General features: G+C 48.8%; 1 protein-coding gene across 1 annotated transcript; it reads left to right on the top strand.

The window, feature by feature from the left end:
• The first annotated feature begins 71 nt into the window (after window positions 1–71).
• aldh16a1 (aldehyde dehydrogenase 16 family, member A1) lies at window positions 72–13,090 on the top strand. The gene is made up of 17 exons (XM_079746558.1): window positions 72–413; window positions 2,644–2,743; window positions 3,404–3,530; window positions 3,752–3,909; window positions 4,437–4,514; window positions 4,774–4,961; window positions 5,178–5,336; window positions 6,039–6,197; window positions 6,688–6,844; window positions 7,347–7,422; window positions 7,830–7,935; window positions 8,703–8,821; window positions 8,969–9,139; window positions 10,554–10,758; window positions 10,871–11,056; window positions 11,518–11,643; window positions 12,590–13,090. Exons 1-17 carry the CDS (start codon window positions 327–329, stop codon window positions 12,758–12,760), a joined length of 2,373 nt encoding a protein of 790 aa, XP_079602684.1. The 5' UTR covers window positions 72–326; the 3' UTR covers window positions 12,761–13,090.
• Window positions 13,091–13,584: the final 494 nt, after the last annotated feature.

Here is a 13,584-nt window from a genome sequence, read left to right as displayed (position 1 = left end):
GCGCGGAGGTTGTGTGTGTCCGGCGAGGAAAAGCGTCCGTGTGGAAACCGCATCCGTGGGTTCACGGTTAGCAGCACTGCGCTAAGGACTAGCATGTGAAGTACACCCAAGACCCGACCAGAACACGTTTGTGAGGAACACTGACACTGTCTGTTCGCTATTGCTTGCAGGAGACCTCTTTAAATCGAGTTCAGCCAGCAAAGGTGGAACTGTCCCGTAGATAGCTGCACGCTGCACTTGAACTTAAGACCACAGACATTTTCCCAACTTGTCTCTGTTGTATTGTCGCTTGTATGACAGTCGATCCTCTGATTTGAGACACTATTATGGCTGGCACCACCTCCAAGACAGTTCACGATATCTTTCAAAGCATGGAGTACGGGCCAACTTCTTCCAGCTCCGCCACTGCACAGGTTGAGTACTTGTAATTGTACTTTTAAACTATATATTGTAATGGACAGAAATGCCAAAGAAGTATTACGTTTTTTATATTTATCGACCGTATATATATTCAATTTATAGCTATACGAATGTTTTTCTGACATGGGTTTTACTTAGGTTGAGGATGTCATAGGTCGAGGAGATGCATGTTCATGATTTACATGTGAAGTCACTAAGTACACTTGAACTCACAAGATAGTCATGTGACCGCCGCCCACTGTCGATTCAGACATGCTTCGGTTGAAGTCCAACACAAGTTGTAGCCTCAATTCAAAGTTCACTTCTGCAGTTGGATAATTGGGTGCCCCCGTGCAAACACAAGCCTCGTCAGTACAGATCACCTTATGTTCGGCTTTGCATGCTGAGGGACATATTATAGGCCTAGGTTTCTCTTCCATTCATCTACAACCAAGGTTAATTTCCAGCATTTAAAAAATGAAGAGGATATAGTGGCAATCCCAGCTTCATTGTTACGTATATTTGAAGCACCATCACAATCTGCCTATCCCTTCTGGGTTCCTCTGGAGTAAGCAGGGCTGGCCTGCTCCATGCTTGGATGGGCCTGGTTGAGGTGTTGGAGGGACATCCAGCTTTATCATGTAATATCCCCATTGCCCCAGAATGAGGTTTATTTATGCATATAAGGCTTGTTTACATGTGACATTTTTTTTATTTAAATGCATCTTCTTTTCAAACATATGTGTACAACAATGTTTCTTTGTTGGTGTGTCTCTATGCCTCTTGGTCCAGCTTCTCCATGCGTTTGAGAGCTGTTGAGCAGGGCTGTGGATGGGCCTATTGGTGCAGCAGTCTGGCAGCAGACCGTATGGTTTTATGTGAAAATGATAAGCACCTGACATTGATTTCCTGATGGGCTATTCCCGTCCTGAGGAAAGTACGGCAGTTCATTGATTGCACATTGACACCCTCTCTTCTTTTGACTGGTGAAGTGAAGGATTGGTAATGTTTGTAATGATGCATCCATGGCAGCTCCTGATTGGTTTTGAGATTATATTCTATTCAAAGTTGCTTCAGTGCTTCTGTAAGGCAGGCCTGTGGTTGGAAAGAATGGGCCATGAGACACTTGTGTCTGCCCCTCTGCGCCTGTGGGGCCACAGGTACAGGTAAAGCCCATGGCCAGGAATCATTGATGCTAGTTAATCATCTTCAGTTACCCAAAGCACGCCTTTAAAACGGTTGATCGTTCTATTTTTGCCGAGTCACGTGATGGAAGTACCTCCGCGCAGTGTTACACTGCGTTCACTTTCATATTGATCGCTGAAAGCGGGGGCCGGGGGAACGTGAGCAATTCCTCTCTCCCTGCGGCCACTCGATCAGGCTGGGAAAGTATCCTGCCAAGAACAAAGTAATAGAAGTCAGGTTTAAATTAAACCGTAAAGCATCGACAGCCCTTCCTCAGTGGCCATCCAGAGTTATGATTTGTTGAGCTAAAGCAGCAGAACTGCATACTTTGTATAAATAACTATCTAATAACTGATGTCAGAAGTATAAAATGAGACTGAGACATTCAAACTACTATCAAATGCTGTAGGATGAAATGATGAAATAGGTTTAAGAAGTCTGAGCTTCTCCAGATACTTACAAAACAGAGTTAGCCGTTATCTGAATATAGTCCTCAAATGGCTTACCTCTGGCTCCATGAATGCTGCGCATAGTATTACTAGTATATTGCATGATGAATTATTATCGTCAGGACCTCTTTGTAGTTGCGTATACATAAATGCATTTTTAATCTAGATTTGATGTAGCTCTCAGCTCACGAAGCTCTTTAATATTATTAGTATTTGATAATTTTATGGGTAATCGTGGATTGTAGTATTATTGTTGTTAATTATAATAATTAACTGAGAGTAAGGGCGTAGGAACCGGGGGGGACGGAGGGGACGTGTCCCCTCCAATATCGGAGTCAGGCGTATTTGTCCCACCTAAAAATTATACCGGATCTGTCAGGTTTCCGATATGTGTCCCCCCCAATGTTAAACTCATTCCTACGCCCCTGACTGAGAGTATGCCTCCCATGATATTTCTTTTAAACACTATGATCATTACCGCAGGGCAGTCTGAAGCATTATCTGATTATTAATTATTAAGTATTTTGTTCTGTGCTCCCGCCTGTGAAGTGACGGCACTCGTCCCATGCTGGTTGTTCACTGTCACCCCTTCACCTGTTCCAACTCACAGGCCTGGCTGGACAGCCACTCCTGCACCCTCGGCCTCTTCATCAACGGCAAGTTCCTGAACCCGGCTGGAAGACTGCTAACCAACCTGACGGACGCTAAAGGTCAGCAGGAAGCTATTGTTTTTAGCTTTGGCTTTTTAAGACTTGCTGGGACTTTCAAACAAATGTTGATATAAACGGTTATAACAAAAACATATTACTTTATTACCAATCTTGGGGCAAGGTAAAGTTGTTCTGTACATTGACCTTGTTTAGTTTGCATCATGTTTCTCCTTGACATGCGACAACACATATTCAAGTCTCCCAATAGCTTGCCTCTTAGTAATTCAAACTACTCACTGCCTTGAGGGGCAAAACACTACATTTCAGAACATATCATTAGGGTTATCAGCCAGCAGGTAAACAGTGCAGAACACTGAATACACTATATTTACCTTCCAAACGGCTCACTTGTTGCAAGCTACAGTGCTAAATGTGTGAGGTTGCTAAGCAGGAAACCAGAATGTCTAGTTCCCCCCGCAGATAACTCATATTATTGCTGCTTTCTAAAAGTTGTACATCTTTTACAGATCTATATACATTAATCTTGTCACCTAAAGTTACATCTATTATTTTCATTTGTTTCTTATATTTGCAAAGATCTCTCTCTACTTTCTTTTCAACTGCCTGTATTTACATTAACTTGGTGTGTGTGTGTGTGTGTGTGTGTGTGTGTGTGCGTGTGCGTGTTTGTGTGCGTGCGTGCGTACGTGGTGTGCACAGGTGAACGTGTGATCAGTGTGGTGTGTGCTGGGAAGGAGGACGTCTCAGAGGCCCTGAGTTCCTCGGCCAGCGGCCTGCGGTCCTGGAGCGAGCTGTCCTGCGCCCGGAGGGCCAAAGTGCTGCTAAAGTAAACACCGCGGTCCCCTGGCACCAGGGCCCCGGGGCGACACCCTTTAACCATTCACCAGAACCACCGGGGAACCATTTCTCTGCGCAATGTCAATAGTCGCCTTCGTACCGTGTAGTTCTGGGGACTAGTTCTGGGGCAATGTAACAATGAATGATGTCTGTGTCTCTGTGTGTCTGTGTCTGTCTGTCTGTGTGCGCGTCCGTTCCCGCGTTCCCCAGATGGGCGGGCGCCCTGGGTCAGCACGGCCCGTGTGTGGCGGAGCTGAGCGACCTGTCCAGGGCCTCCTGCCCCCCGGCCTCCCTGGTGCGGCTGGCCCAGTACTACTCCGGCTGGGCCCAGCTCCGCGACGTACGCCTGTCCCACTGGAGCCCGCGCGGTGAGGGACGGGGCAGGGGCTGTGTGAACGCCAGCCGCCGGGGCGGAAGTAGCTCAGGAGGGAGAGCGGGTTGGCTGGTAATCGCAAGGTTGCTAGTTCGCTCCCCGGCTCCTCCTTCTAGCGGGGTGTCGAGGTGTCCCTAGCGAGACGCCTCACCCTAACTGGTCCTGGCGAGCTGGCTGTCGCCTTGGGTGGTCGGTGTGGGAATGTGTGCATGAATGGGTGAATGTCAAGCAATATTGTAAAGTGCGTTGGATAAAAGTGCTATATAAATGCAGTCCATTTACCGCTTCAGTAGCTTCATGTTTATTTGTGGGTGTTGTGAGAGTGATGGAGGGGATCTGTACCGGAAAGAGGAAGATCTATTTGTCTTATCCTCTTATCTTGTATATCTGCTTGGAACAAACAAGTGCATGCTTAGAAAGTTGTGTTTGTGTGCTTGCTCGCAGGTTGTTGTGGACAAGCCCGGGTTCTGTGTCTGTTGTGTTCATTTTTTTTTTTATGTGTAAACATTGTGTTTCGTCTAGGTGTGGTGGAAGTGGTGGCCTCAGATGACTGCCCCCTCTATTCCCTGATGCTCAAAGTCCTGCCAGCGCTAGCCATGGGTAAAACACACACGCGTGTGCACACGCTAGCTAGTTAATATTTTATAATTAACAGACAAACTACTTCTTACTCGTATCTTTTAATTTCCCTGGTTATTATCACAGTGCCCCATTAACATGTGTGGGACATCATGAATAATGATTTGCGATCCTTTGTGTGAACAGAATGTAAATCCCATTGATATTCCGTGGCGCCTGCTTTATATAAAACAATGAGAATACAGTAGTTGCTACACAATTAACCTCTGTTGCTTTTCAGGAAACTCTGTGATTGTTGTGCCTGGCCGTATCACCGCCCCTTCAGCTCTCCTATTGGCCCAGCTTTTTACAGAGGCGGGACTTCCTGCCGGGGTCTTGAACATTTTGCCTGGGGACCCTGTGTCCCTGGGGGCCATTGTGGCCCAAAACCCTACCGTCAACTCTGTGACCTACTGCGGCAACAAGCAGGTGCGTGTGCCTGTGTGTGTGTGTGTGTGTGTGTGCGTGCTTGTCCAGAGTGATAACTCAGGCAACTGGCAAAATTGCAGTTTATAATTTTGGCACTGGCAGGAGACCAGAAACGTGCAATGTGATCGGTGCTTGTTCGGTGCCTGCTGACCCTTTAAGAGTTAGTTATTCAGTTATCTCCGCCGGTCTCCTCCTCGGACCCTCCTCTGTCCCCAGGACGGAGCGGCGCTCTGTAAGGCCACGGCAGGCCTGGGCGTGGCGGTCTCCGTCTCGCCCGCCGTCGGCGCCACCTGCCCCTTCATCGTGTTCGAGTCGGCCGACATCGACAGCGCGGTGGACGGGGCGATCGAGGCCGCGTTCAAGAAGAGGAAGGAGGTGGGAACCCCCAGGGGGTAACATGACAAGCACCCGTTTACGCACCTGATGCCAACACTGCAGATATGTTATATCAGTTTAGTAATCGATTGGAATTATTTATAGATGAGTGCATAACCAAGCATTATTATTCATAGAATGTGGGTTGGACTTTACATTTACATTTAGGGCATTTAGCAGACGCTTTTATCCACAGCGACTTACAACCATTCATACACACATTCACACTTGCGTGTCGACCTCCACTCTCCGCTAGGAGGAGCCGGGGACCGAACTAGCAACCCGCTCTGCTTCTTGAGCTAAGCCGACCATTGAATTACAATTTGATATGGTGGTGTGAATACCATTTACACAGCATTTTAAATCATTTTGTGCGTCTTGTATTTGTTTGGCCTATTCAGGGCACTGCACTGCAGACGTAGGAAAATAAATCCTTGCAGTGTTTTCCCATTTGCGTCGCGTTCCAGAACTCAAACACATTTCAGTACCTGGAGATAAACGCCTTGCATAGCCATGTTGGGCCTCCAAACCTCATGAAACCGTGGCTCAAAGCGACAGGCAAGCCAGTGCAGAGAGCCTGCATGAGTGATGATCCTCATCATAAGAGTCTCATGCTCTCTCCGTACAATAAACACGACACAAGCTCCCCATGCATTCGTTAGTTTTCTGATTGTCTCCCCGGGTGTTTCTCCGTGCTCCCAGGTCCAGTGGGTGCTGTGCGTGCAGGAGAGCGTGCTGGACGGCGTGCTGGCCCGTCTGAGGCTGCGGCTGGCCGGGCTGAAGTGTGTGTCCCTGGCCGGCGAGGCCGAACGCGCCCTGGTGGAGGCCGCAGTACAGGGGGCCGAGCAGCAGGGGGCCACGGTCAGTCCGCCCGCTGCACGTTTATAGCAGTGAAATAATAAGTAGAAACTGGCTTTCAACCAACGATACACTATTTTGGCATTGGGCAGCTTCTCCTGAGATTGATTTCCACTTTATCCTGCACACGCACAACTATAGACTTATTTATAGCGTTGTTTTAGTGGGGTCCCATAATCCTAATGTAATGCTGCTTTGCCATAATATTAACTGATGCTACCCACCCCTAGTGGTCTGCTGGATTACTGCAGTTTTATATCTTTTTTTAATAAGACAATGTAATTGGTAAGGTCATAACATATATAAACTGCATGATTAACGTCATTTTTAATAGCTAGCCCCAGTAACCATGGCTTCTTTAGAAAATGAGCTGCAGGGCCGACTTAACGATGGTGTCAGAACTGTGTGGAAGAAGAGGTCGGCGGATTGATGCATGACGCAGCGTTAAATGAATGCACATTTGTTGACCGTTGATGGTGGGCCCCCTGTGCAGCTGATCCAGTCGTGCGGGCCCCCGGCCTCGGGCCTCCAGTACCCGGCCACCGTGCTGTGTGGGGTGGCCCCCTCCTCGCCCTGCCTGACCAGCCCCCCGCCCTGGCCCCTGCTGCCCCTCATGGCCTTCAGGAGCCACGCGGAAGGAGTGACCCTGGGTAACGCCGCGGTGAAGAACACCTTTTCAGGAGCAGGGATCATGTTGAGCTCAGAGTGGAGGGCTTAGAGGTGACATATGAGTGTGATTGGCCGCTACAAGCCGTTTTAAAAACCGGCCTCTTCTGACATCACCAGTGGGCGTGTCCACCTATGATGTATGACGGATAGATGAGCGACGTTTGCTACAGTCCACTGGGTGGGCTGGTAGACCGATCTATCCAGCGCACATCTAGGTGGACACGCCCACTTGTGATGTCAGAAGAGGCAGATTTTCAAAACGGCTTGTAACGGCTAATCACAGTCACACCTGGTGGTATAATTTGTCAGATGTGATCTGGCTGTACCCCCTGATATCTGATTTGTAGAGAGTACTGAACAATATTGTCCCTAATGTCAACCAGTAGTGCGCTAGAAGCCTCCTTTGCTTTTTGACAGTGGGCGGGACTAGCTGAAACAGGGTGTTTCCTGAAACGTTCTCTGTGGTTTCCTCTGTTTCTCCAGCGAACCACAGTCCTCACGGCCATGCAGCCTCCATCTGGACAGAAGACCTCACCCTGGCTCTGGAGGCTGCCAAGAGGTGCTCCCACAGGCTCTCACTTCTCTCTCTCCATCTGCCTATCCTTAGTGCCTGTCTGTCTGAGGCACAGCGTGTCATAAGATATAGATGGATAAGATCTATGACAAGATGAGATGACGCTTTCTGGGTGTAAAACAAGTAACTTCATGCTGTCCTGGTGTTAATCCTGTGAGACAAATTCAGGTTTCAGGGAAGCAAATGACAGAAATAGAAACGCTGCAGGTAAAAAAGCAGATGAACAATAACGATCAGATGACAAGATGTGTTTTCCAGGGTAGCTTTCGCAATGATTTAGTACTGATCAAACATTGGAAAGAGAGACCTCCCTGTCTCTGTCTCTGTCTCTGGATCTGTGTCTGTCTCTCTGTCTGTGTCTTCATCTGTCTCCCTCTCTGTCCTGACCCCAGCCTCTCCGTGGGCTCGGTGTGGGTCAACTCCCACTCTGTGTGTGACCCGTCGCTGCCCTCCAGTGGACACAAGGACAGCGGCACCTGTACGGACGGGGGCCAGCAGGTGAGAAGGGGATGGGGTGAACTGCGCAACAATAGTACACAGCAGAGCGGTACAGAAAAGAGAAGCTCATTTGCGCAAGTGGATGAAGATTTTACAGACACTACTTTCCAGTTTGCGTTTGCTGTTGATAGCCACGCGACTACAGATCCTTGCAGACCGGGTGCCTCCAGCCCGTTCTGCCTGCGATTAGAACTCGCTCTGCAGCAGGCACTCGAGACGAGCAATGCATTTCTTTCTGTTTCCGATCTGCTTTTACTGGAGCCAATCACCAAGGCGGCTTTTCCCCCTGGCGCGCTATTGGCTGTTTTTTAACACAATGACGACAGGGAAGACTTTTTGATCATTGGTCTGATTGGTTGAAGGACTATCCAATTGCGTGCAGAGTCGTTTGAACTAGGCCCGTTGATCACGCCTCTTGTGCTGAAGAAAATGACAGCAGCCTCCCCAGACCAACGTGCAGTTTACGATAGAGCTTGGTCTGGCAACAGCCAGGCTAGATCCTTGCCTCTAGCAACATAATCACTCTGAGAAACTAATGTAAAGCAGAAGAAAGTGAAACACCCCGTTCACAAAGATTTAAGATGGTTTTCCACTAGATTTTAGATTATAAAATTAATAAAACGAAGATTAAATAAGATTAACATTATTCTCTGGTTCCACAAACTGACCTTTTCTACCTGAAAATACGGTGCATTACGAAAATGAGTTGCGTTCTTCATGTCGTTTCACATTGTCCGTTACATTTCTCCTCCTGCCCCCTCGTCTAGGGTCTGTACCAGTTCCTCCAGCCCTCCCCCTTCTCCCCCTCTCTCTCCCGCGCCACTCCGGCCCTGGACTACGAAAAGTTTGGATCTGCTGCGTCGCCCGCCATCATTCCCACGGAGAGGTGTGTGTGTGTGTGTGTGTGTGTGTGTGTGTGTGTGTTACTTCCCCTGTATAGTCTCCTCAGTTAGATTATCTGCTGAATCCATAACTGTTTTCTTTCTCTCTTCCTTTCTTTTATTCATGGATTCATTCATTTCTCCTCCCTTAGTGCCCCGAAGTTCTACCGGCAGTTTGTCGCGGGCAAGTCGTGCAAGTCCGAGTCTGGAGGCAGTGTTGCGGTGCAGACACCAGATGGCGCCAGCGTGCTGGCCTACTGCCCGGACGGAGGCAGGAAGGACGTCCGCAACGCGGTGGAGGCCGCCGGCAAAGTACAGCCTGGGTGAGACTCAAATATGTAAACACACACACTCACACAGACACACACACACACACACACACACACACACACACACGCGCGGTCCAGTGAGTGTTATTTTTCCTTGAGGATCTAAACATGAGAAACAGCCCAAACTTGCAACTAGCGCAAAGTATTTTTTTTTATCACATCCGACCCCCCCTCCATAAACACATGCTTCATGCCAACAGACTCGCTGTCTACACTCGGGATCAAGTGGTTTTACTGCACAATGCGATAGACAATCGGCCCACTCTTATTAGCCCTCGTAAACACAGGTTCTACAAGGTGGACAGAAGCCAACTGGCAGACGTCGAGTCAATTACACAACACACACTTTAACCAGGAGGCAAAGGTACGGCTGTTGTCCGTCCAATGCCCTCATAAACAAACATACTATTGCAACATTAACCACATTAGATATTATATGAACCGTACCCTAATAGAAAGTCATTTGAAAGTAATCTGTTTATATTAGATATTTGATTGACGTTCAGGAGATGGCCGTGAAAGTATGGAAACATAGCATCTGTCTGAGTGTTGTCTGTGCAAGGAGCAAGGGGGCAATAAACAGTTTTTTGTTGCCATAAACCTCTGAGGTCACATCAGTGACTAAAGCAGTGTAATCAGTGTATAAACAGCATTGAACTGCATCCTGTCTGATTCAGGCTGATGATGAATTGCTATCTCCAGAGATGAATGGGTTTGTTTGTCATTATTTTGCTTATTTGTGTAACATAGCTTATGTTTTTGGTGTCGTTCTAATATCACAGACTGGAAGACTATAATTTGACTGCATAAATAAATGATTGAATTGGCCCCTTTGTAATTCTAAGAAAGGGTAGAAGCCTTGCTTTAGTTAACTGAGTTACTAAAATACTTAAATGACCGCTTTCTTTAAATTAATGATAAAAATCTTAATGGGAGGGGATGGTATTTGGCAAGATTTGTCAGGTTGCGTCACATAAACTTATACACTGATTACAGAAAAAAAACTGTTCTCACTAATGGGGAAACATCACTCGACCCTTATGTTATTCCTAACAATGAATGACAACAATGACCATTATAGGCTATTATAGCCAATACGCGTCTGATATAAAAGCATGATGTAACCACTGAAGAAAATCAACGTGCATACAAATCATAATATTACGACTCAAATCCAACCTAAAGAAATATCTGTCTTAGATCCATACCTGTCTGCTTTTTATCAAAGGGAAAGAACCCCATGTAATGATATCTAAAACATTTTTGGGGGGATTTAACGGCAAAGCAAACCTTGCCATCTTGACGGTTGCCTTTCGGTTGTCTGTTATGCCCTCTGGTTCGAGGGATCTGCTGTGGCGTTGCCTTGTAACCGGTCTGTATGTTTCCCCCCTCTCTCCCCATCATATAGCTGGATGAAGAAGGGGCCTTCTGCACGCGCTCAGTCCCTCTACTCCCTGGCAAAGGAGCTAGAGGCAAAGAGGCCGGAGCTGGCCGCAGCCATCAGAGCCCAGACCGGCCTCTCATTGGACAAGGCAGACCTGGAGGTGGAGCTAAGTGTGGACCGGCTCACTGATTGGGCTGCACGCTGCAGCCAAACCCAGGGTGGTGCTCCGGTAAGACTCACGTCATCGTGTTGATCTCTGAAAAGGAGCCTTTTACAACAAACTGTTCTTTGCGTTTGTTTTTATTTAGTTGTAAACACGTTTGTTGATGTTCTCCTTCCAGGCTGTCCCCCAGGCAGGCTCCGCCCTCTCCCTTCCCCAAGCGCTGGGTGTGGTCGGGGTCGTCCTCCCTGACAACAAGCCCCTCCTCTCCCTGGTGACGCTGCTCGGGGCGGCCGTCGCCATGGGCAACGCCGTTGTCATGGTGCCCAGTCAGCGGTACCCAGTCCCAGCCTTGACTTTCATCGAGGTAGATATTTAAGAAAATGATTTTGGGGCGTTGGGAATAGGTTAATGGTTATGACTATGAGCACAACGGAAGGGCAAAAACTATTTGTGTTTCCTTGTGAGGCTGTAGCAAAATAGCAAGCTACAGTATGTCATGTATGGTGAGGTCAGTACTAACAGTATATAATGAATTGTGAGGTCAGTACTAATGGTGTATAATGTATGTTAGTATTATATACTGTTGGAACCTACTGGTTGCAGTAGGTTGGATTTAGTGTATCTTTGAAACGTCTATTGCACTTATCAGCACTGGTTACAAACTACTGTTGAGTTAAAAAAATGTGCAGATTCAAAACTAAGTCGTAGCGTTCCTGGTTCGGCTATGTTTGGTACGTTTCACGCTCTCTCTTCCCCTCTCCATTTCCTGCTCTCCTCCTCTCCTTCAGTCTGTGTTCACCAGTTCTTCCTCCCCGTCGCCCTCAGGTGCTGCAGGCCTCCGACCTACCAGCAGGCCTGGTCAACATCATTCCCGGAGCCCGCGATCAGCTGACTGCGGCTCTGGCCAATCACAATGTCATCAAGGCCATCTGGTACTGGGGCAGCCCTGAGGTACAGACTGAAGCTTGGTTTGATACAAGCATGATACATCACAGCCTTATTATTCGTGATGGATTCATGTTCCCATAACTGACCTAATGGATTTTATTAAATGTAATTTCAAGTCACAGACTAGGATTGATAGACGGTTGTTTATATTATATTAGCTTCTATTCAGCGAAGGGTACGCATCTTTTGTTCAATTCAGATGTCTTATTAGCATTGATAAGAACATGTTTCAGTCCTGAACTCTCTGTCCCCTCTCTGGTTCCTCTCTGTCCCCTCTCTGGTTCCTCTCTGCTTCCTCTCTGTCCGCTCTCTGGTTCCTCTCTGGTTCCTCTCTGGTTCCTCTCTGCTTCCTCTCTGGTTCCTCTCTGGTTCCTCTCTGTCCCCTCTCTGGTTCCTCTCTGGTTCCTCTCTGGTTCCTCTCTGTCCCCTCTCTGGTTCCTCTCTGGTTCCTCTCTGGTTCCTCTCTGTCCCCTCTCTGGTTCCTCTCTGGTTCCTCTCTGTCGCCTCTCTGTCCCCTCTCTGGTTCCTCTCTGGTTCCTCTCTGGTTCCTCTCTGGTTCCTCTCTGGTTCCTCTCTGTCCCCTCTCTGGTTCCTATCTGGTTCCTCTCTGTCCCCTCTCTGTCCCCTCTCTGGTTCCTCTCTGTCCCCTCTCTGGTTCCTCTCTGGTTCCTCTCTGTCCCCTCTCTGGTTCCTCTCTGGTTCCGCTCTGGTTCCTCTCTGTCCCCTCTCTGGTTCCTCTCTGGTTCCTCTCTGTCCCCTCTCTGGTTCCTCTCTGGTTCCTCTCTGGTTCCTCTCTGGTTCCTCTCTGGTTCCTCTCTGTCCCCTCTCTGGTTCCTCTCTGGTTCCTCTCTGTCCCCTGTCTGGTTTCTCTCTGGTTCCTCTCTGTCTCCTCTCTGGTTCCTCTCTGTCCCCTCTCTGGTTCCTCTCTGGTTCCTCTCTGGTTCCGTAGGGCTGCCAGTACCTGCAGCACACCTGCACCGGGCCCTTCAAGACCCTGTGGCTTCACAGCGGGGGGCCCGCGGAGGAGGAGGCCTGCTGGGCCCCCACCAGCACCTCCTTCCTGGAGGAGACCTGGAACCAGTCCTCCCAGTGGAGGAGCGTTTGGATCCCCACCGCCTAGGCTCCACCACCCACCCTGGCTGGACCACCGTCATCTTCTTTATCACCACCACCACCACCACCACCACCACCAACTAGGCTGGATCATAATCATCTTCATCACCATCACCACCACCAACTAGGCTGGATCATAATCATCTTCATCACCATCACCACCACCACCTCGGCTGAAACCCCCACCAACACCATCACCTAATTCGGATTCCCACCAACACCACCAAGGGTGGACCTCCAGCAACACCACCACCAAGGTTGGACCTCCAGCAACACCACCACCTAGGGTTGGACCTCAAAGAAACACCACCACCAAGGGTCGGACCTCCAGCAACACCACCACCTAGGGTGGACCTCCAGAAACACCACCACCAAGGGTTGGACCTCCAGCAACACCACCACCTAGGGTTGGACCTCAAAGAAACACCACCACCAAGGGTTGGACCTCCAGCAACACCACCACCTAGGGTGGACCTCCAGCAACACCACCACCTAGGGTGGACCTCCAGCAACACCACCACCTAGGGTGGACCTCCAGAAACACCACCACCTAGGGTGGACCTCCAGGAGTAGCAGTAGGAACATTTGGGGGAGGAGAATAGTGTGGCCGCCAGGTAGGAAAGGTTAGGCCAGGGGGAGATCCCAGTAGGAAGGAAGGAGCGAAGGAAGGAAGGGTTCAGGTGAGGGAGCAGGATTTTGGAGGTTTCATAACGGGCTCTGTCCTGAAGCCATAGCAATCCACTGTCATTGTCTTTGTAAAATAGTCCAATTCCAACACCCCTTCTGCTTTTGTCCCGATCAGATGGCAAGTGCTTCCAGAGAGGGAAATCA

Source organism: Pollachius pollachius (genome assembly GCF_949987615.1).
Source record: "Pollachius pollachius genome assembly, chromosome: 11".
Classification (NCBI taxonomy): domain Eukaryota; kingdom Metazoa; phylum Chordata; class Actinopteri; order Gadiformes; family Gadidae; genus Pollachius; species Pollachius pollachius.
The sequence above is the reverse complement of the archived record's forward strand: the minus strand, read 5'-3'. Positions and strand labels throughout refer to the sequence as shown.

Bases quoted from the DNA above. Each gene is read 5' to 3' on its own strand.
- aldh16a1 (XM_079746558.1), top strand. From the start codon at position 327: ATGGCTGGCACCACCTCCAAGACAGTTCACGATATCTTTCAAAGCATG. The intron at 6,845-7,346 runs GTAACGCCGCGG...CTGTTTCTCCAG, and splicing joins CGCGGAAGGAGTGACCCTGG to CGAACCACAGTCCTCACGGC. The intron at 7,423-7,829 runs GTGCTCCCACAG...TCCTGACCCCAG, and splicing joins GCTCTGGAGGCTGCCAAGAG to CCTCTCCGTGGGCTCGGTGT.